This window comes from Miniopterus natalensis, chromosome 4 (assembly GCF_054644295.1).
Source record: "Miniopterus natalensis isolate mMinNat1 chromosome 4, mMinNat1.hap1, whole genome shotgun sequence".
Taxonomy (NCBI): Eukaryota; Metazoa; Chordata; class Mammalia; order Chiroptera; family Miniopteridae; genus Miniopterus; species Miniopterus natalensis.
This window is the reverse complement of record NC_142084.1, coordinates 91897365-91918568: the sequence shown is the minus strand read 5'-3', so window position 1 is coordinate 91918568 and position 21204 is coordinate 91897365. Positions and strand designations below refer to the sequence as shown.

Sequence of the window (21204 nt, the reverse complement as noted above, 5' to 3'; positions counted from 1 at the left end):
ATGTTCTCTGAGGGCTAGAATCCTGCCTTTGAGATCTCTGTCAAATGCCTATGGGGCCACGTCCTCATTACATGTCACAGCCAACAGGCACTACCCTCCTGCAAGGGTTCCCACCTGATTGCCCCAGGCTCCCCAGGCCCGTTCTGCTCCATGGGGACCTCCTGCCCAGACTGCATCTGCTCGGACCTCTGGCATCTGACCCCGCAGGTGGACATGCTGGGGCCTCAGGACCCTGCTGTTTCTCAGCAGGCGTGACTCCCTTTCAACTGAGCCCCCACCTTCAGTCCTAATTCCATGTGGGGCTCTGGGAAATAGCTGTGAAGCTCCTTTCCCCTGGCAACGTATTTACAACTGATTGTAATAATCCACAGTTTACTGATATTATGATTACATGGTGAGCCCCAGATCAGAGCTGGTAAAAGGCACTGTCATCCACAGAACAAAAAACAAACGAGGGCCACGCAAACCTAAGTAGTGTCGAATGGTCAGTGCTGCTCAAACATTAACATGCATCGGGATCACTGGGGACCTTGTTAGAATACAGTTTCTGATTCAGTGGGTCTGGCACTCTGTGTTTCTAACAAGCTCCCAGGCAGTGCTGCTGTACTGGTCCACAGCCTAAGCCTGACGGGGAGGCACTGGGGCAGCAGAGGGCAGGCTCCTGGTGAGGGACTGGGGACAGGGGACCAGAGGGCATGGAGCCAGCTCAGGCTTCAGGGACAGCCTCTAAGACGCCCCGTGGACCGCCTGGCCCTTCCCAGCTGAGGGTGGTGAAGAGGTGTGGTCGGATTCCAGTGGATTTTCCCATCATTTCTCCTGGGCCCCAGCTCACCTGCCACACTTCCAGTAGCAAGAGGGTAGGAATCACACAATGAATGGATGATTGCGACAATGAGGCCAGAAGCAGGCCTCAGAATGGAACATGTGCTCAGATACAGTAACCCCCAGGTCCTGCTAATCGCCACAGCATTCAGAACAATTTACCCTGGGAGTTCTGAGAAAAAACGACCCAGGGATGCCAACTGCCCACAGCCTCTCCTGAGCAGGCAGCTGCCACCCATGGTTGTTGAAACATGACCCTCTGACCCTTTCTGTGGTTTCCTGGATCAGGTGAGTCCAGTTCAAGGCCAGCTCTGTGATCTTTCCAAATTAGCATCTGTCACAAGAATTAGAATTTGGGGACACTGAGTTAGCTGTGGTTGCTGAGCTGAAGGGTTATGAGATAGACTAGGGCTGTGAAGGCCATGCGTCACCCACAAACTAATGCTGTAATGATGTCATAACTGTTAACACTTTTGAGTACTTATTGCGAGCCTTGCTCTGTGCTACCTGCCTTAAATGTAACTCTCACAATAATCCTTCAAAGTGGATGGCAGTCTAAGAGCATGAGTTCTAGAGCCAGATGGCCCAAGCTTGAATCCCACTTTGCCCCTTTCTAGCTGTGTGATCTTGGGCAAATTACTTAGCTTCTCTGTGCCTCCACTTCCTCATCTCTAAATGGGGATGTAACAGTACCTCACTCAGAAGATTAGTGTGACAGTTAAACTAAAACAATATAAAACACATAGAGCTACACTGGGCACTTGATAAAACTTGGGTATTATTTTATTACTCTTAGCCTTATTTGTATAGAGGAAAATGAGATTCAGACATTAATGAGCCTGCCCGAGGTCACACAGCAAGCAAGAAGCAGAACTGATTCATAGTGTTTATAAAATTACGAACAAATTTTGGATTTGTTGTAGTTTGTAGGCTTTCGGAGGAAATCATGGGGTGGGGGAACACAGAAGGGACTCGAGGGAAATGCACAGATGCCGCTGCCTCAGTTTCTCACAGCCTCCGGCTACAGCTCCACCTGCCCAGCCGTGGGGACCGCTATGCCCTTCCTGAGATTCCTCTAAATCTGTAAGCTCTATTCTAGACTATCTCATGTGGGCCTCTTACTTTTGACTAAAGCAGGCCTGACTTAAAGCAGATCTGCTCCAGCCAGGAGTAGGTGGGGGGTGTGGTAGATGAGGGAAGGCCTCCTGGAGCAAGGGACATCACATGCGGCCCATGAGGGAGGGGGCTTCAACGGATACAGTTGGGGCTGGGACACTGGGCAAAGCTGTTTGAGACCCGGAATTGACTCAGTTTCAGATCTATAGGCATTTGCAGTGCCCGCCTGGACCAAAAAATGATGTCTAGCAGGAAACTGGAGACGTGCACCTGAGGTTTCCCTGCAGAGCAGGTATTATTTCGAATACAGCATCCTCCTCATTCCCCGAATGTAACCATTCTGTTTATGTCTTCATTATTTGTCTGTAAGCTCCGAAAGAAACAATGCCTGTCTCCGTTCTCTGCTCTACCCCCTTCCTAGCACAGCTCCCACCAGGAAACAAACGCACAAAGGAAATGGTATCGTTTGGTTTCAATCCTACCCAATTGCAACAGAAGTGGAGGGTAATTCGTGCATGGCCAGAGCCACTTCAGGCCTGAGATGACCCAAGTGACTTCGAGGATCCCCAAACATCCTGAAGGATGCTCCACTGGGCAAGCAAGAGTGCCGCAGACCGTGCCCATGTGCTGTTCAGACACCACAGCCCAAGAGCAACTTGATTCTGCTGTGTCTTTCATGCCAAAGTAAGGGGAGATGGGGCTCCCTTATGCAGAACAGTCTATACGGAGGGGAAGCAAAGGTGCTGATCACCACCATGGACACGGGGCTGTGGTCGAGGAAATCGAGCCTGGGAGGGATTTTGAAAAACCAACTGTGCTCATAAAAAAAGCTCACCCCCCTTGCTCACCGAGAGAGGGGCATCTGCTAAAACAAGAGGAGAGCAAACAGAAAGGTGTGGTTCCCTAGACAGACTCTGAGCAAAAGGAAGAAGTCGCCACCGCAGGAATCACGGTGGTGAAAAGGGCTCTGGTCGGAATTCCCAGGATTAGTCAGGGCTGCTCACCGACCTAAAGGACAGAGAAGAACATGCATTCTGGGGGCAGAGACAGACTGGGTTCACATCCCAGTCCTGCCCCTTGTCAGCTGTGTGATCCTGGATGAGTTTTCAACTCTCTAAGCCTCAGTTTCCCCTTCAGCAGGATGGAAAGGGTACCAGTTGTTACTTTGCAGAGCTGCTGTGAAAATTAAACTGGACGATGCTTGCAAAGCACACAGGCCAGATCCTGACAGAATCTAGTCTTAACAAATGTTCACTATTATCCATTCCTACCCATAGGCTATGATCTATAGGGTGACAACACCTGCACCCTCTACTCTCCTGCAGTGTCAAGGACACAGATTTGTGCCTGAATCTAGACCAGGTTCTGCTGAGGGCAGACAGCAGATGAAAGGGAGGCCCAACCCCCAGGCCTACAACTCTGAAGTAGCTCAGACCAATTTATTTCAAAGCATTTCGGCTGCAACAGGAGTTGAAAGATTTTCACATTCAGGCTAACACGAGCCCAAATCTCTTTGATACTTAACATATCAGGAAAGAAATAGCAAGACAGATATAGAAGAAGGGCAATTACTAAAGAGCAAGGTACCTGACATCCCCCAAATATCTACCTCTCCCCCTCCCCCAACTATTTTTTTAAGACTTCCTGAATGAACTAGATTTTTCTATGTAGAACTGTATAAATCTTACATGGTAAAGCCCTTTACAAGGTCTGTTCGCATAATCTCATTTGAACTCTACAAGCACTTTGAACAAGGCAGTATTTACCTAGAGTCAACCTGGCTGTACCCTAGAACCAACTGGGGAGCTTCTGAAAATCCCAAGGACAATCCGTGCCCCAATTAAACCCGAATCTCTGGGAGTGGGCCAGGCACGGGTATTTTCAGTACACCCTTCTGGTCAGTCCAATGTGTAAATGAACTTGAGAATGACTGACTCCAAATGGCCAAACACAACCTTCTGTTCTCTGCTGTGGAAAGGAATTCAAGGGTCATTATCCCCCATTGTAGAGAGATGGGGACCAGGACTCAGGAAAGGCAAGTGACTGCAGCTATGAGGAAGGGCCAGAAACAGAATCCCCCACTCCCAACTGGGAAGCATTCATTCCCTGGCCTGGATGCTCCTGATGTGTGCCGGGCACTGAGCAGCCTATTAGCCAAGAACGGAGAAGACACAGGCAGTCACACTGTTCTACAGCTCAAGGTGCCATGGAGCCCAGGAAAGGGAGATGCGAAGGCCTTTCTAAACTTCGTGATCTTGACGCAGAGATGTTAAGCGATAGTGGGGCCTAATAAAGGAAGCGTGGAGGTCCAGCTTGGACAATCAGGGATTGGGGGGGGGTGATATTAAAGTATTCATAGGCCAACAGAGACCATTTCAACTGGTTGCATCTATGTGTGCCCAGTAGGTTCTTCAGGCCTGGCCAGGTTTTGCCGGCCACCACTAACAGACTGTTTTAGGTCATTCTGGCTACAAGCATCTGGCCAGTGGTTCCCGGACTTGAAGAGGGCAGCAGAATCACCTGGAGGGCCGGTCTAAGGTGGGATGTGAGAATCTGCGTTTCTAACAAGTTCCCAGGTAAAGCTGACGCGCTGGCCTCGGACCACATTTTGAGAACCAGTGAGGAGGCTGAAGAGAGACCCAGGGTCCTCCACTGGCTGCTGGCATTTATGTCAGCAAAGGAAATAAACCACTCACACTAGTTTTGAACCTCTGTGAGCTGTTAAGACACCCCTTAATATTTCTATTGGCAAAGTCATTGTTTACTGAGAAGATACCTATCTGCTTAAAAATGATCAGTTCTTCTACAGAAACAACACATGGCTCATGACCCAAAAAAATCCAGTACTCAAAATAAATGACCTGAGCAGAAACTATATTAACTATAGATAAAGCTGCCAAGGAGGTCTCAGAGGCTGTGGTTAGAACTGTCCAGACAGTGGAACTTAAATAAAGTGAGAGACCTCTAATTGATTCTGACCAGCCCCATCAGGTAGGTTCTAATTAATTCTCATTTTTCCAGTAAAGAAATTGAGGCTCAGGAGGGTTTAAGTATCACGTAACCAAGGTCTTAGCCCTAGCTAGTGAGAAGGCTGAGAGATAAAATCCAAGTTGGGGTCAAGAGGAACAGCCAGGGGTTTTGGAGGGGAGGGACTGGCCTATTCCCCACACCTCCCCTGCACCCCCTATAGCTGAAGGGGCCGAGGTGGGGCCGAGATGTTCCCAGGGTGAAGGAGCCCAGAGAATGTCCTTCTGAAGAGCAGCTCAGTATGTGCCACTGAGAAAGAGGGAAGACCAATTCCTTGGGTCCTCCAGTGAGCAAAGATATATCACTCTATACGCTCTAATGTAAAGAAATTTCCCTGTGGCTTCGGCAATCCCCTCGGGCCTCCTGCTTCCCTATGTTTTAGTTGACAATGGAGATTTGCCACCACCCAGGCCTTGGGTCAGAACAAGAGTAGGCACCTTGGCAATCCCAGGGATGCCAGCAAACTGGGCACCACTTCCCTTAGCTCTCTTAGCATAAGGAGGGCCAAGGGGCCTCACCTGCTGTCTTCAGTTTCCCAGGCTGTAGAACGGATAATACGATGCCCCCTTCCAGGGTATATGCCCCCTCCCAGGGTATCCTGAAGAGTCAACGCCTCGAAGGGGACCAGTTGGAAATGTAAATTTCCGGCCCCACTGACAAACTGGGGAGGGGAGTGGGGTTAACAAGCCCTCCAGGGGGTTCTGCACTTCCTCCAGTTTGAGAACCTCCTCTCTAAACATGAGTGAGCCCCACAAGGATAGTATTTTTGTTGGTTTAATCACTGCTGAATCCCCAGTGCAGGGACAGGGCCTGGCATATTACAGACACTCTATCCATTTGCAGGCCTCCGATAAATATTTTCAAATGGCTGACCGTGTCCAGGTGAAACAGGAGAGGAAGGAGACGGAGGTTCGGAGAGCCTGGCGTTTCCCCCCGCAGTTGCACAGCCTGTTGACTGTCTCTCACTGATCTGCAGTAAGTGCTGTGAGTTGGAGACCACCTGTCCACCTGCCCTGTGTCCCCCCAGATTCCCAGCACTCGGCCCAGTGCCCGGCTGCCCACAGCAGGCTCTCTGTAACACCCTAATGGAGGCACAAAGGCCTCCCAGCTTCAAGTCTAAATTCACATCCCAACTGTCGACAGGTGCCTGCGCCTGCCCCTCCGCCTTCCTGAGATGCGTCAAGGACTTCAAGAGAACACCAAGCCCCCGTCATCTGCAGTTTATCTGTTTAACTGTTTGTCCATCTGGCTTGTCCAAGGGTACAGCCCGTGACAGCAGGGACTTTGCTCTGGTCCTCCGGCACTGGCAACACAGCCTGGAGCCCAGTGGGCACTCAATAAATACCTGCTGAGTGAATGGCCCAGCTGGGTGGGTCGTGACAAATACCAGTGCCCTTCTGTGCCACCATCAGGCTAAAATCAGCAGGTTCTGAAACAACGCACAGGGCACGGGGCGGGGGGGGGGCTGCCCTGGTGAAGGGGACGTGGTGTCAGACAGTTGCACACGGATCCCAGAGCCCCCAGCTCCTGTCCCAGCCTCTGAGTTCTGCCATGACAACTGCAATTCATGACCCTGCTGCACAGGCAGCCTCGTGCCAGCTCCCTGGCGAGAGTCACACCACTGCAGAAATTCCTGAGAAGGGCTTGCCTCTGATAAGACCGGGGGAAAGAATATACTGATTTACTTACGCAATGACTGCAGCCAAGGTGGCTTGAAGGCGCTGATGTCACCGTGGCTCACCAGGAAGAGACCTGGGCTGGCAGGAACGGAGCAGTGGTTCCAGCTCCTCTCCCAGGCACAGGCGGGTAAAGGAGCCTGAGCGGGCACGGCTCCCACGGGAAGCCTGACGCGCACGAGGCCCTGGGCTAAGACCTGACGTGTCTGCCGCCATGTCACCCTCGCCACCACCCGCGGGGGTGGGCAGGCGTTACCCTCCCACAGCCAAGGAGAAGGAGCTTGTTCGAAGTCACATACTAGGTATAAATGACAGAGCCAGGACCTGACTTGGCGTCTTCCGGAGATCTTGATGAACGGCTTATCTACTGCGGGGAACAGTGTGATGCCAAACCAATGTTTGGCTGGAACCCCCTGGATATTTCTCCATAGTGAACAAGGTTTATACAAGGTGTTTCTGTTTATTTTTCTGTAGTTAAAAAGTCCCTTTCCCCTTACAGATTATGTGTTACAGAGCTGTACGCATGAAACCTATATAACTATTACCGAGGTCACCCCAATAAATTCAATTTTTTTAAAAAAAGTCCCTTTCCCTTTGCTGCCCCTCTCTCCAAATTCACTGAGAGTTCAGTGGTACAAAGAGTAAAGGCTTTGAAATCAGATGGACCTAGATTCAGATTCCAACTCTGTCTCTTTCTACCTACATGACCTTGAGTTTGTCACTGGACTGTTCTCAGCCTCCGTTTCTCCATTTGCAAAATGGCAGAAAAACGTAATAAGCAACAGTGCGCGGCACGCAACAGGCACTGGATAAAGACGGTTCAAGAAAACTACTATGAAGATCCTCGTGGTTATCACCAGGTGCCAGTTATTGCTCTCCTTGTCAGCGACACAAAGACAAACAATGCACTTGTAAAGGATTCCTGGAATACACAGTGACAAGCTCACTGGGCTCGAGCTATCCAAGAAAAGCCCCGACAGATGCAGGACTGGAGGGCTGTCCCAGGCTCGTCTCAGCCCAGCAGCCACCTGATCCCTGTATCTTGATACCTGACCCTTCCAAGTCAGGTACCAGTCAGAGGATCCTAAGGGCTGCCCTAGGGATGAATCAAACAAGTAACTGCCACGAGGTGGGGAGGAAGCCAGCGCAGGGAACGGCCAGGCTGCCACCTAACCAGGCCGGGCGACAGCAGGCAGCCGGCCGGGGAAAGTCGGCAGCTGCCGCTGGCCTGGTGTCCTGGCTGCCAGAGTGATAAATGGAGCAGGGGGGGGAAGGAAAAGCCAACAAAAGTGCCCCTAATCTTCATGCAGCTTCATTTTTTTTTCCTGGCTGACCATTGTACGAGAACTTAAGCCTCGGTCCCTTTTCTTAGGCAGACATTTGAAACGGAGAGATCCCATTTCTTCCCAATGGTGAGATACCATGGGTAGAAGCACTGAGAAGGGAATTGCGGGGGGGCCATGGGACCCACCACCCTTGTCCTTCTCTTCCCTCCTCCCCGCTCTTTCCTCCACCCCCTCTCCCCTGGCAGCATTTTTATAGAATGTTCTACGTTCTCCCTACACAACAACAGTGAACGCCTGTCCCCGCTTCCTCAATCTCCCATTATTTTGGCAAGAGGTTTTCTGCTCCGGAGCTGGAGGCTTAATGGCCTGCTGGTGAAGGTTAAATAACAAAATGCCCCTGTATCCAGTTTCTGAGTTTTCTCTCCTTTTATCTCACTCTGAAACAGGGATTCGAGGCGTCTGAGCAGCTTGTCAGCGGCGGCAACCAGAGCCTTTCGCTCGCTGCTCTACCTGGGAGTGTGTGGCCCGCTGGCCCTCTCTATGCTGGGAAGAGGCCCTAGCAGGAATTTTTCACAGGGACTCTGCCCAGGTCCAGCCTTCAGCCCTGTCCCAGTGGAAGTGCTAGGTCACCCAAGCTATTTGTCCAAAGGGAGTGGATTTCTCTTATCCAGGCCCCTCGCTGAGCTGGGGGCTGCAAATCTTCACTCTCGTGGTGGAGAGAGCTCCTGACACGGAGCCCAGACTGCCAACTACCACTAAGTTGGCTGCCCCCCCCCCCCCCCGCAAACACCATCAAAACCTGACCAAGGCATGTTCCATCCAAGAGCTTGGCAGCGACACGTCAGCCACCTCCAACTGCCACTTATTCTAGCCTTGCTTTCCTTATGTGCACCTGAGCTTGGCGTTCCAACCTTCCCAGTAACTAAGGCAACCTGACTCTCTTCTCTTCAAAAGAGCAGTGTTTCCCAGCTACCTGAGGTCCCAGGGGACTGGAGAACCAGGTCAGTTTGGCTAGGCTGAAAGCGGGAGGGGTGGTGACACAGAGGAGCTGCCTTGGCTACTGATTCCCTGGTCATGAGGAGCATTTCCCCAAGCGACTTGGAAACGACTCTGAACTTGACCCACACTGCGTCCTTCTGAGTTTCCTGGCCTCCATCTCTGTTCTCTCCCTCCCGGAGCCCTGGTCAGCCTGCTGCTCCCAGAAGGTCAAGTCCGTGCCCAACGGTGTCCTAAGCCGCCCACCATGTGGGTCTCACTGGCTTCTTGTTCGAGCCGCCTTTGTCACATCTCTCCCTGCGATCCACAGCACATTTGCCTCATTTTAGGATTAAAGGGTACCTCTCAAGGCCAACCTGTCAACAGGGCACTCTGGAACCTGGAAATGCTACAGCTAATATGACTGCGGAGTTCCACTACCTGGGCTCCAAACCTGGTTGCATCACCTACTGGTGACCTTGAACAAGTTACCTGACCTTTCTAAGTCTCACTTTCCTCATCAGAAGATCGAGATAACAGTACTTACCACACAGTTGGTGAAAGGACTAAATAAGATCATACTAGGAAACAGTGCAAGGCAAAGAGTAAATGTTCACACATTAGCATTTATTATTATTTTATTCATTTATGGGTTCCAAAGTCTCTTATTTCTCCCTGTTATCTATACTAGGGCTTTTTAAGCTTATTTCTTTTAATACTTGGCATAAGATATTCCCATGCATTGTAGCCTACCGTGAGAAGGAAAGGGAAGTCCTCTAATAACATGTGAAGGCACATCTATAGGTACTGGGGGATCATAAAGAGAAGCACGCTAAATAGAGGCTTTGGGTAAGTCTCATGGCAGGCTAGTGATAATTCCTGCTTACAAAATTGGGGAAAAGTGACATTAGTCTGACAATAGCCTTAAACAAGATGAACTGATTATAAAAATAGTAACTCACTTGAAATTGCTGGTACTTTAACTGTTCGACAAATAACAAATTACTATGACACAATCACCCATGACAGTGACACTATGAAAGAACTTGCTGGTCTGCACAGTAAAAAAAGGTTCTAAAGAACTCAGCCACAAGCGTAACAGATTCCCAAATTATTACGACAGACAAGGAGGAACTAGATCTGATTTCTTGGGAAAAGTTTTTGTAAGAGAAAGAGGAAAGGAGACCTGTACTAGAGACTCGAGGTTGACATTTGTCTGTTGTGTGACCTTGGGCAAGTCACTTGCGTCTGAGTGTTTCATCAGTGAAATAAGAATGCTGGATTACATGGCCAGAGAGGTCCATCCTGTCTGCCAACTGCCACAGAGCTAGGCAGAGACTCAGCCTCCGTTTGACTTAAGTGTTTTGCAGGTCCTCCTAGTAAAAGCTAAAAGAGCCAGTGGCATCGGGAAGTGTCTCCTGCGTGTCAGGCTCTGTGCTAGCTGCCCTGCCTGACTTAGCTTATTTCATGCTTGGAACTGCCCTTGCTGGCTTATGTGCATCTCCCCATCCTACAGAAGACCAACCAAGGCTCAGAGAGCCTATTTAACGTGCCAAGCTCACTCAGGTAGCACACAGCAGATCCAAGATGCCAGGGCTCAAAGGCTCGCCCTCTGTCCATTATCCACATTTGCTCTCTGCTTAACTGTGGTCTGGTCACACCAGAATGGTTGCAGGGAAGAGAAATCATGCCTGTCCCCACTCCATTACCCAAAACCAAATTCCTTAGGCAACGGAGCAGAAGTCTGGATTCAGCTGATCACTGATTTCTGCAGTGATCAGAAATGTGGGTTCGTGAGTAGGAGTGCCTGTCATTCTCATCTCGGTGGCTTCACCAAACTCAGCCCCTCTGAGACTCAGGTTCCTCAGGTAGATAACTACCTATTCCCAGGGTTGGTAGGATTAAAAGAAATCCCATGCAAAGCTCTCAACAGACGACCTGGATGCAGTAAATAATCATTATTTCCTACATAGCCAGACAGGAGGGGACACAGGCAGTGACGGGAGGTTTCTAAGTTAACCCATGGCAGGAATTTATGAACCTGTGGTCCACGAGCCCTCTGAAATTATGTGCCCAAAACCCTGTTCACACTTTTCTTTAGGGAGCATCCTTAACCTTTGCCAGCTTCTCACAAGGGTCTGTGACCAGCGGAGGTTAAGATCTTTCCAAGGCTGTAGAGCCAACTTCCTACAATATTCATGATTTCTGAAATAACAGGGTTAGCTCAAGTTCTCAGGTATTTGTCACACAGACCCCAAAACTGTGTCCAGAGTTTGCAGGTGGCTCCTGGAAGAAGGTCTGGCCACAAACTACAAAATAAGCAGGAATTGGGCTTCCGGAACCTTCTGTGGCAGGACCAGTTCCAACAACCCATTCCTCCTCTGAGAACAATCGGTGTATTTGTTTTGGCATACCACTAAGTCAGATGCCCGCCACGTTGGCCCTTTGCTGGGAGCTCCCAGAAGCACCCAGAGTTATTCTCCTAAAGGAAGACCACTCCACCGGGCTGCACCGCCTTCCCTGGGGAACCATCCCCTTCCCAGCGGCCAGGCCTCAGGAAGAGCCCGTGGTGCTGCTGGAGCCTTTGGCCCAGTAGGCAGGGCCCAAGCTGCCCACTGGACCCTCTCCGGTTGTTGGGACAACCGTCCTCAGGAATTTGGGCCTCCCAGTCTTCCCCTGGGTGAGAAGGGGACAGAGTTGGCACGGCCAGCTGCCTGGCTGCTCTTCCAACCCCCTGGTGAAAGGGAAAGCTGAAAACTGGATTCCCTACCCCCAGCAGCCTCCGGGCCGGACAGCACACACAAAACAGCTCAGCCACAGGGAGGAATGTGCCAGGACATTCTTCAGGGTCGGTAACCCGAGACGCTATTTTGTTCTCGGTGGCTAAGAAATCCCTTTTCTGACTGAAGGACCATTGCACTGACTTCTTTTAAATTCAGGGGAGTGGGTGGGCATCTCCTTGATTCAGGTAAGGAAAAAGCCCAGACAAATGCAAACAGTCACACATAAGGAAAAGAATTTTTTATGTGATTTTTTTTGTTTCCCAGCATTAACCAGCAGCAGAGATGTAACCACCTTGGCAGAATTTATCTCCCTCACCCCAGCACCCCAAAGAAGGCTAGCTCTTTCTAGCTTAATTTTTTTCCTCTTCTTCACAGCCCCCTTACCCTCCCCTCCCACCTACCCCTCACCCCCAAATTCTTCCCTGGAATCAGGAGGGGTAAGGAGAGGCCAAGTACTCAGAGCCGGCAGGGTCCTTAGAGATCACCATCAACCCTGTTCTCTCACCAGCGAAGCACCTGCACCCAAGAGCTCAAGCTATTTGCCTGAGGTCACACAGGCAGGCCCAGAAGGCAGAAACCCCTACCCCGTGTGCAGGGAGGAAATTCCGGAGCCTGGAACAGATGCCCTCTGCTCAGCCCTCTCCCCAAACTTCCAAAGTTGGCAGCAACGGGACCCCAGGGTTGCACTCAGAACCCCTCAGCACCCCAAGCTCAGGGGCCCGCACCAGCCCCGTGCAGGTGCAAGACCGGAGTTACAAAGCCAATAACTTGCCAGGTGAAGAAGCGAGTGGCTCCATTAAGCACCAGTACGTTTTTAATTCTCTCTAGTGCTTGCCAATCTGCCTAAAAGCAAAGGCTGCACAGGCCTGTGGCTGGGCCGGTGGGCAGGCCACGGTACTGGGCTAGAATATAATGGCAGTGGGTTTTGTTTTTCCTCCACTGTATTTTTAAGGATCCTTTCTATTTACAGCAATAGATCTTCTTAGTTTCCCACTGTGAAAGTGGTTTAACATTTTTCAAATTGAGCTGATTTAAAATCAAGTATTAAGTAAGCAATAGCACAGGTGGACATAGCACAGTATCGTGAAGATGGTCCACATAATACTAAAATTTGGGAATTTATGCTCTAACCAAGTCAGGTTTTTGCAGAAGCAATACTGCTTGCCCTCTTCCAAGGGTAAAAAAAATTACTGTTGTTTGAGAAGCTTCCTACAGCTGCATTGTCCTCTCAGAGCCAGAAATGTCCGTAGATTCGTGGCCCTGAGTGAGTTAGCAGTGCTGGGTGTGGGGCTGTCCACCTCCCACACCTGCACAGTAAGCTGCTGGGACCCAAACTGGAGGAGGGCACAGAAGCTAGAACTTGTATGTTTTCTAGAACAGGACAAGGGGCTGCCTAGTTCACCAACACAACTGTCCCTAAGGGGGTGAGAAGGAAAGTGAGTCAGAACATATTTGGAGGTTGAAAGTCCTGAGCTGGTAAAGAACTTGGCTTATGAAAGTAGTGGAAACACCAAAACAAGCAAATCACACCTCTGGGCCTCAAATTTTCTATGTCTGAAAATGGAAGTCAGACTCTGATCCCTATGCCGTTTCCAACTTTTAAGAGTTCCATTATTACTGTTTCCCTTCCTAGCAAATCACTAGTCTGACAAATAGGGAAAATGAGACTCAGAGGTTAAAGCAGGTTGCCCAAGGAATGCTCTCCAGCATTAAAAAAATCTCTTCCACATGACCGTAAGGAGACATTCAGTGTGGTACTGAGCATAGAGCAATCCAGTAAATGTTGAATGAATGAATGAACTTACATGCTCAGAGATACTACTGGGAGTCTGAACTCTAACCTTCCTAATGCTTTTTCTTTTTGTTAACCCTCACCTTGCTACACACCCATCCCAGCCCAGCAAGATGAAGGGTCCAAAACATCCACCTCCATTGCAGTACAGGCACCTGATGCCCAAGGTCACAGTAACCAGGTGAAAATCCCACATTCCTGAGACACTTTGAACAGTCAGCAGAGGGTGGTCCTCCCCTCCCGCCACCACATACACGGGGGGGGGGGGGATGCATGTGTGCAAAGAAATGCCAACCAGTGGAAACCGGGGAGAAAGTCTGAAGGCTAAGGGCCACCCCAAGCATCCTGGACTCCACCTGCCTCAGCAATAAATAAATAAATAAATAAATAAATAAATAAATAAATAAATAAATATCCCGTGCTGCAGCCGGCTGGCGGCACCCAAGGTCAGGACGCGCAGGTGCAGGGCTGAGGAGCACGGTCCCCAGAGGAAGAAAGGCAGGAGGAAGAGGCGACGGCAGGGCTTTGCCGGAGGCCTCTCACCTCCATCTACATGCCAACAAGCTTCCAAGTTGCTCGGGATTCCTGGAGAACCAGTCTCCCCGATCAGCCCCTCCCCGCTCCTTCCTTTCCTTCCCACTCCAGGCCTCCAGGCCCCCGGAGGCTCCGGTGCTCTTTTCAGAGCCTCGGAGGCACCTGTCAAAAATCACACTCCAGGCCGCCTTCCCTGCGCGGAGCGCCTGCCCTTCCTCCGGCCGTCTCCACTGGATCCCGAGGCCCACCACCCGCTTCCCCATCCCCCTCCCGCTCTCCTCCCCACGCTGGGGAAAGCCTCCCCGGGAAGCCCCAGCATCCCGGCTGGGTCGCTCCCCCCGCCCCCGCCGGACTTCTCCCCCTAAAGGGGGCGGGGGCCGAGCTCGAGCTCGAGGTCAAAACTCTGGGCAGGTGCAGGCTGGGGCCTAAGTCCTCCACCCAGGGATGGCGGAGGGGGCAGCACGGGCCAACTCCCTGGCTGTCCCCTCCTTCCAGCAGCCCGCAGGGGCAGGCGCGGCGCTCCAGAAGGGGAACGCGAGTGGGGGCAGCGAAAGCTCAGGAGGCTGGCAGCGCCGCCCCCCGCCCTGCGGGCCAGTCCCGGCTAGTGGCCCCTGGGGCAGAAGGAGGCCGGGGGCCTCGGGGGTCCTACCTGTCCCGCGGGTCTATCCAGCTGGTGGTGCGGCTCGTGTGGTCTATGTAGTAGACCTTGCCGTCGAAGTCGCGCGCCTCCTCCCAGCCCTCCGGCAGGGGTAGCTCCGGCCGGGGCATCTTCCCAAGAGCGGCCCGCGCTCCCCCATGCAGCTCCCGGTCGCCGCTGGGGCCCCCGGCTCAGCGGCTCCAGCCGGCTGCACCCGGGCCGGGCGGCCGCCGAGGCACCATAATCGGGGGGAGGGGTGGCGGTGGCGCCCGTGGATTGGGGGCCCTAGTGAGGGCCGGCCGGGGTGGCGAGTCTGTCCATGCGGCCCCGCGGCCCCGCCGCCCCAGCCCGGCGCCGCCGGCTCCTCCCGCCGCCGGCCTCTCACGCTGCCATGTGCGCCCGCAGCGGCGCGGTGCGGGCCCGGGTGCGCGCCCGGCCGGCGGGGCTGAGCGAGCCGAGCGCAGCTGCCGCCTGCCTGCCTCCGCCGCGCGCCGCGCTGCGCCCTCCACGCCGCGCGCCGCCGCCTCTCCCTCCGCTCAGCCGCGCGCCGTCCCTCCGCTGCGCTCCGCTCCGCCGCCCTGCGCTCGCTCGGTTGCGACTTCTGCCTCGGCCAGGTGCGGCTCGGGCGGCGCAGGTAACCGCGCTGCCCCGGAAACGGGAGGCGGGGCGCCGGGCGCCTGGGTTCCAGGTCCCCTCCCCACGCCCAGCGCCGCGGGGGCGGGTCTTAGGGCCCGAGACGCGCCCCCTCGCGGGACTGTCCGAACCGCCGGCCGCCCGCCCTTGCGCCGCCGGGTCTGGGCCAAGGGAGACCTCCCCTTACCTGGGTCCCAGACTCTGGCTGGAGCCCCGGGAGGCTGAGCAAGACCCACTGCGCCTCTGCTTCCCAACGCTCCTGGCTCTCTCCACCCGGTGCCCAGGCTCTTGGCACAGGTGGCCCCACATCTTACAACTCCCCGCTTCCCTGTTACGGAGAATCCGGAGTAGGCAAGAAGTGGTTAAAGAGAAACATTCTTGTAAATCGGAGAGCATAAGTTTCCCAGGATCTCTGATCCCTTCCCCCAACACACGCACCATCTGGCTCCCTCTTTCTCCATTCTTCCCCCCTGTTGTTTCACCCATCCCCCCACCTCCGCATTTGCAAATGTAGCGGGCTGTCCTCTGGGTCCGTAAAATTAGGAGTGCCATGAATCGCCTCCCCCGGGAGGACTTCCAGAGGGTGGCAGAGTGAGCACTTTGTAAAAGTAATAGTAACGATGTTGCTGTTTTTAGCTAAACAGGGTAGGGAACGTGGCCCAGGCCGTGGGCGAGCAGCTTCTCGTGCGTTCTCGTCTTTGATACATTGAGGTCTGCTACGGACGTGGGGGGAGGGGATTTTGAAAAACAATAAAGAGAGCAAAGCAAAATTTCATCTTGAAAAAAATTAGAAGACATTTAAAAAGTCAGACCCAACATTTCTTGAGCAATGAAAAATATGTAACGAAATACAAAAAATACGTAATTAAATAAACGATTGAGCAGAGGATCAACTGGCTTGCCTGTGTTTCCTGAGGGAGTTTAACCGGTTTTTTGCCCTGGGAAGATGTCGGGAACCTGGACTGAGGAATGAAGCCCAGGGCTTGGTGGATCCTCAGTCTCCCTGAGGAGCCAGCATCTTTTGTTTATGGGCCCAGGTGTGCTGAGCAAGGAAGGGAATCAATCCCAAGTCTGTGGTGTCTTCTCCTCAATAGAGAAGACCCACCATAGCAGTTTCTCACCTCAAATGCCTTCCGCAAAGTCAACTACTTCCCCGAGGCCAGGCCTATGGACGCGGCGGTTGGCCCTTCCTTCCCTCCTTCATTCCATAGATGCCATGCCCAAAAGTTCAGAAACCTGGGCCTCACACTGGCTACCAACAAACAATAGTAGGAGTTCCCCATCCTTTCATGGGGGATTCCCACAGTCCTCTACACTTCCTCTGCTTGGACCAAGCCTTCACTATGTAAAAGCCTCCTACTAGTGATTAGGGCAGTAGCTCAAAAGTAAAGCCAAGCTGGTACTAGGTACTTCACACACATGAGCTCATTTAACCCTCACAGCAACCCTCTGGAGTAGGGAATACTACTGATTATCCTCATTTCACTGATGAGAAAACTGAAGTTCCCAGATGCTGTACTATTGGTCAGGGACACGGCTAATAATTAGACCCAGACTAAAGCACTCGGGCTCACATTAACCTATTCTCTCTCTCTCTCTCTCTCACTTTTTAATTATAGCGAGCCCTCAAATGTCATTTTGCTACATTAAGGCTGTAGGAGCTTAGCTCTTAGTAAGTTGGTTTCATCATTCATTGTTTCGTTTGAAGTCCTAGAGCCTATGGATGACGTTGAGTGAGGACTGACTACTCTGCAGGTCCTGGACCGACCCCTGGATCTGCAATCTTACAGGTGCTGAGGGATGCTTGTCTCTGTTGATCTTTGCTTCGTAATTGTTTGGCTGAGAAGCAAAAGCTCTGGAATCAGTCTGTTTGGGTCCCGAATCCACCCTATTTTCTAGTCCCTTGAGTAACTGGCTCAGCGGAAGTCTCAGTCTTAGGTCTGGAAACATCATGGTCATACAGACTCGGCAGGCCTGTTGTGAGGGCTAGAGGAGAAGGGAAATGCAGAGGGCTTGGCGCTCAGCAATAAGCCATCATCCCGGGGCCCTCGCCGCGGTACATTCGGGGCGCCAGTGCCTGGCAATAAGCGTACCCCAGTGAAACGTGAACCCATCAAGCATCTTCTGTTCCAAACACAAGCCCATGCCCTTCCCCTTCCTGAGCATTGTGCGTGGTTGCTTGGGACAGTCCTCCTAATTTCTGATTTTGTTTTTGTCTTGTTTTGCAACCAAGCCTTCTCACTGGTTGGCTCACTGGTAAAGGGAAAACACCTTCTAGACTGCCAAATTCAACTTTCCAGCCCCGGTGCCCAAGCCCGGGCATTTTCCAAATGGCTTGTTCCTTTTGACCTTTAGACCTGGGCTGGGGAGCAGGAAGGCAAGACCAGAGTAGGAATTGACTCCTTAAAGCCTTGGTCTATTTGCCCATCCTTCTTACCTCCATCGCCCAACAAAAGAATCCCAGGTTATCTTCCAGAAGCTGCAAGCAGGGTGAGGTAATGAAACAGATGACTGCCTGCCCCATGTGATGGTGGGTGAATCATCCCCAGGCATTCTTCAAAGCTGAGGACAAATGTGAAAGGGATTAAAGGTAAAACCGGCTGAGCCACGTGATGGGGGACTTGGACGTTACTCTACAGGTGACTGAGCCGCAGGAATCCGAATGGAAGGCCAGCCCGGCCTCTCCTGCCTTGTTCCAGGGCCTGTGTCTGGCTGCCAGTAAGCGGAGTCGGAGGGCACAGCAGAATGACCACAGGCCAAGCCTTTCTTCATTCGCTTTCACATCCAGGTGGCCCACTGGAGACACCTGTGCCTGGGACAGGTCATCCTGTTTTTAATAAAGACGCCCACTTAAATCCTCTCCCCCACGGCAACAGCAAAGAAGAAAGGCTGGTTTCCACACGTGTTTCAGAGAATTTCAGTATCAGGGTAATGTATTTCACAAAGATGGTAAGGAGAAATTAAGCTTAAAAAACAAAAGCAAATATATCAGCAGCAGTTTCCTGTTAGCTTCCGTTTTCTTCAAGGAAGTAGAGGCTGTGGAAACCTCTGCTGAGAATTTTCTTGACTCCACGACTTTATCTCCCACCCATCTGAAGAACACACACAGTTACGTTTCTGCGACTAAGCTGATAATGTCCCCTTTCTTTAGTCATGCATTAAAGTTCATAACTGAGCCCATGGACTGTTGTGTTTTTTTGTTTTCTGTTTTCAATGATGGGGAAGTGCGTCCTAAGCCAGGAAAATTAGGGTGGAAGAAACCTTGGCAATAGAGATGGTTTCTTATTTATCTCTGGGTCCTCAGTGCTTCATAGAGTGCTTGAAAAAAAAATCGAAATAAGTCTAGCATTGCCTACTTATTTTACAAATAGGGAGATGGAGCTTCTACGACTCATGACACATTACCCTGGTTCTTATTAGTCCCATCTTACAGATGCGTAAACTGAGACTCAGAGAAGTGACTTTCCTGTGGTCACGTCATACATAATAGAGGCCAAGATTCCAACTCAGCTCCCAGTGGGTTTTACGTGTGAGTTCACAGCAGTGTGGGCTCTACCATGACGACAAAGGAGGGATTTCGGGCACAAACAGTCTGCTTGGAAGGGGCCGGAGGGGCGGCCAGGAGACTAGTCTTGCGCTCCCTTCCTTTGGATGGCACATGTGTCTGGAGTGGCGGGAGGTGGGAGGGCACATGCTGAGGTCGGAAGGGCAGAGCTGAAGTGGGTGTTCCAAGCCTCAGCTGAAGATAGGTCACCGTGGCTTTGACCTCCATCCGCCAGAGCAGCGGCAGACGCCGGGCTGGCTCTCAGGGAACCTGGTGGGCTGGCTGTCTCCCTGGAGGAGGGCACTTTCGCCCTGTGCCGCCTGCCTCCTCCTCGCCCCCTTCTCCTGGCTGGTTCATTCATTAAATGGACCGGGTTTCTCCCGGACACGACATCCCCGGGGCTGGCGGGGACGGTTTCGACTCCCCCATCCAGGAGTCCTCTGGGGCTGGGAGCTGTTGTCTTTCACTAACGAGGAGAGGAATTCCGCACGGAAGCGGGGGGAGGAGATGAAATCTGGGTTTCAAGGGCGGGGTGTGGAGAGGAGAAAGGCAGAGTGAGCCGAGGGGGGAGTCCCTGCAGAGCTTTCCGCCTCTCCCGCCCCGGCAGCAGAAGAGGAGCCCTGGTGGGAACGGGGGTGGGTGCAGTAACCAGCAGGCTGGCTGAAAGCAGCCTCTCCCCGGGTATTTATAGAGCTCTGTAAAGCTTGCATCGCCATGGTACCCAGGCACTTCAATTAAACTCCAGCCCACAGCTCAGAGACGGGTGGAACGAAATGCTCTTTACCTGTCCACTGCTCCTGGTTTGACGCCTCATTCTAAGAATTTTCAATATGCAACCTGAGTGACGTTTACAAGATACTGTGGGAAAGGTTGGGGCTTAAGCCCGGATAACTTGTCTCCACAGGGTGGCTGGGTGGAGCAGTGGGAAATACTGGGGCAGAAAAAAAAAAATCTGTGCGTGAAACTTGGCTCTGCATCTTGGTCGATGTGTGACTTTGGGCCTGAGACTGTACCTCTTTGAGCCTCAGTTTGCTCATCTGTCAAATGGAGCAACAATACCCACCTCCCTGTTCACTAGTGACAACTAAGTGAGATGATGTAAATAAAGTGCTAGCTCAGCTCCTGAAACACAGGAGTTCTTTGGAAGGTGGGTCCCTTCCCTTCTCAGCTCTTGATTCATTTCTTCAACTAGATTCTTCTCTGTCAACTGTGTACCAGACAATGGGGCAAGCGCTCGGGACACCAGGTGGTTTCTGCTCCCACAGGGCTTACCATTTAGCAGGGAAGAGATACAATATGCAAGTCAACACATGAGTAAATAATGGCACGTCATGGTAGATGACTAGAAGAAACTGAACAAGGTGCTATGGCAAAACTTGGCAGGGTGGGGATTGGTGGAACCTACCTTAGGGCCAGAGGAGGCCTTTCTGAGGAAGTGACATTTAAGCAGAAACCTGAAGCAGCAGCCATGTGGAGAGGCCACAAACGAGCAGTGCAGGCTAAGGGAGCAGCAGGTAGGAAGGCCCCGGAGATTTGGGGCGTCCGACACACCAAAAGAGCCCTGTCTCCATCCCACTGAAGACAAGAGGAGGTTGTTTCCAGGCGGGGATCTGAGCTAGGAGGTGGTCACCCTAAAATCTTGTAAGGTTCCCTGACCGCAAACACACGGCTTCCTACACTGTCACCGACACCCTGCACCCCAGCCCTGGTTACTCAGTGGCCGTAGCCTCTAAAGGGCCCACAGCCTAGGAAAGGGACACTTTGCTCACTCTGACTTTAGATTCGGAAGTCGATGTGCCTTGGCCTGGATTTCTCAGGTTTATCTTGTTTGGGGTCCTAAGCTGCTTGAATCTGCTGTTTGATGGTTCCTGTCAAATTTGGGAAGTTTTCAGTCTTCGTTTCTGAGTCCTTTCACAGTCCCACCCTGTTTCTCCTCTACTTCTGGGACTCCTGCCTTTTATTGTTGTCCCTTGGGCCCCCGGGGCTCTGTTCATTTCTTTATTTTTATTTTCTTTATTATTTTGAGGAGTTTTAATTGTACTTTTAGAGAGAGGGGAAGGGAGAAGGAGAGAGAGAAACATGGATGCGAACGTGCAGCATCCATCTCACGCCCCCTGGAAGCAGAAATTCACTGCTTACTCTGAGCCCACAAAACTCAACGCGTCTCAGCTGGAATTCCCAAGCCCTCCTCGGCGCCCTGCTTGTCCTTCTGGTCCTCCTGCCCGCTCCCCTCCTACCTTCATTCATGCTCCCTGCAGTTATCTAGGCAGGAAACTGAGGGATCTGCTTCACGACCTCCCATTTCTCTCTCCCTTCTTTTTTTTTTTTTTTTAAATATATCTTTATTGATTTCAGAGAGAGGAAGGGAGAGGGAGAGAG

General features: G+C 52.0%; 1 protein-coding gene across 1 annotated transcript in view; it reads right to left on the bottom strand.

The window, feature by feature from the left end:
- Nucleotides 1-14779, bottom strand: part of WWC1 (WW and C2 domain containing 1) — a 113701-nt gene extending 98922 nt beyond the window's left edge. Inside the window, exon 1 of the mRNA XM_087816192.1 lies at nt 14661-14779. Within this exon, the coding sequence (XP_087672318.1) occupies nt 14661-14779 (119 nt within the window). The remainder of the gene's footprint in view (nt 1-14660) is intronic.
- Between the last annotated feature and the right edge of the window lie 6425 nt (nt 14780-21204).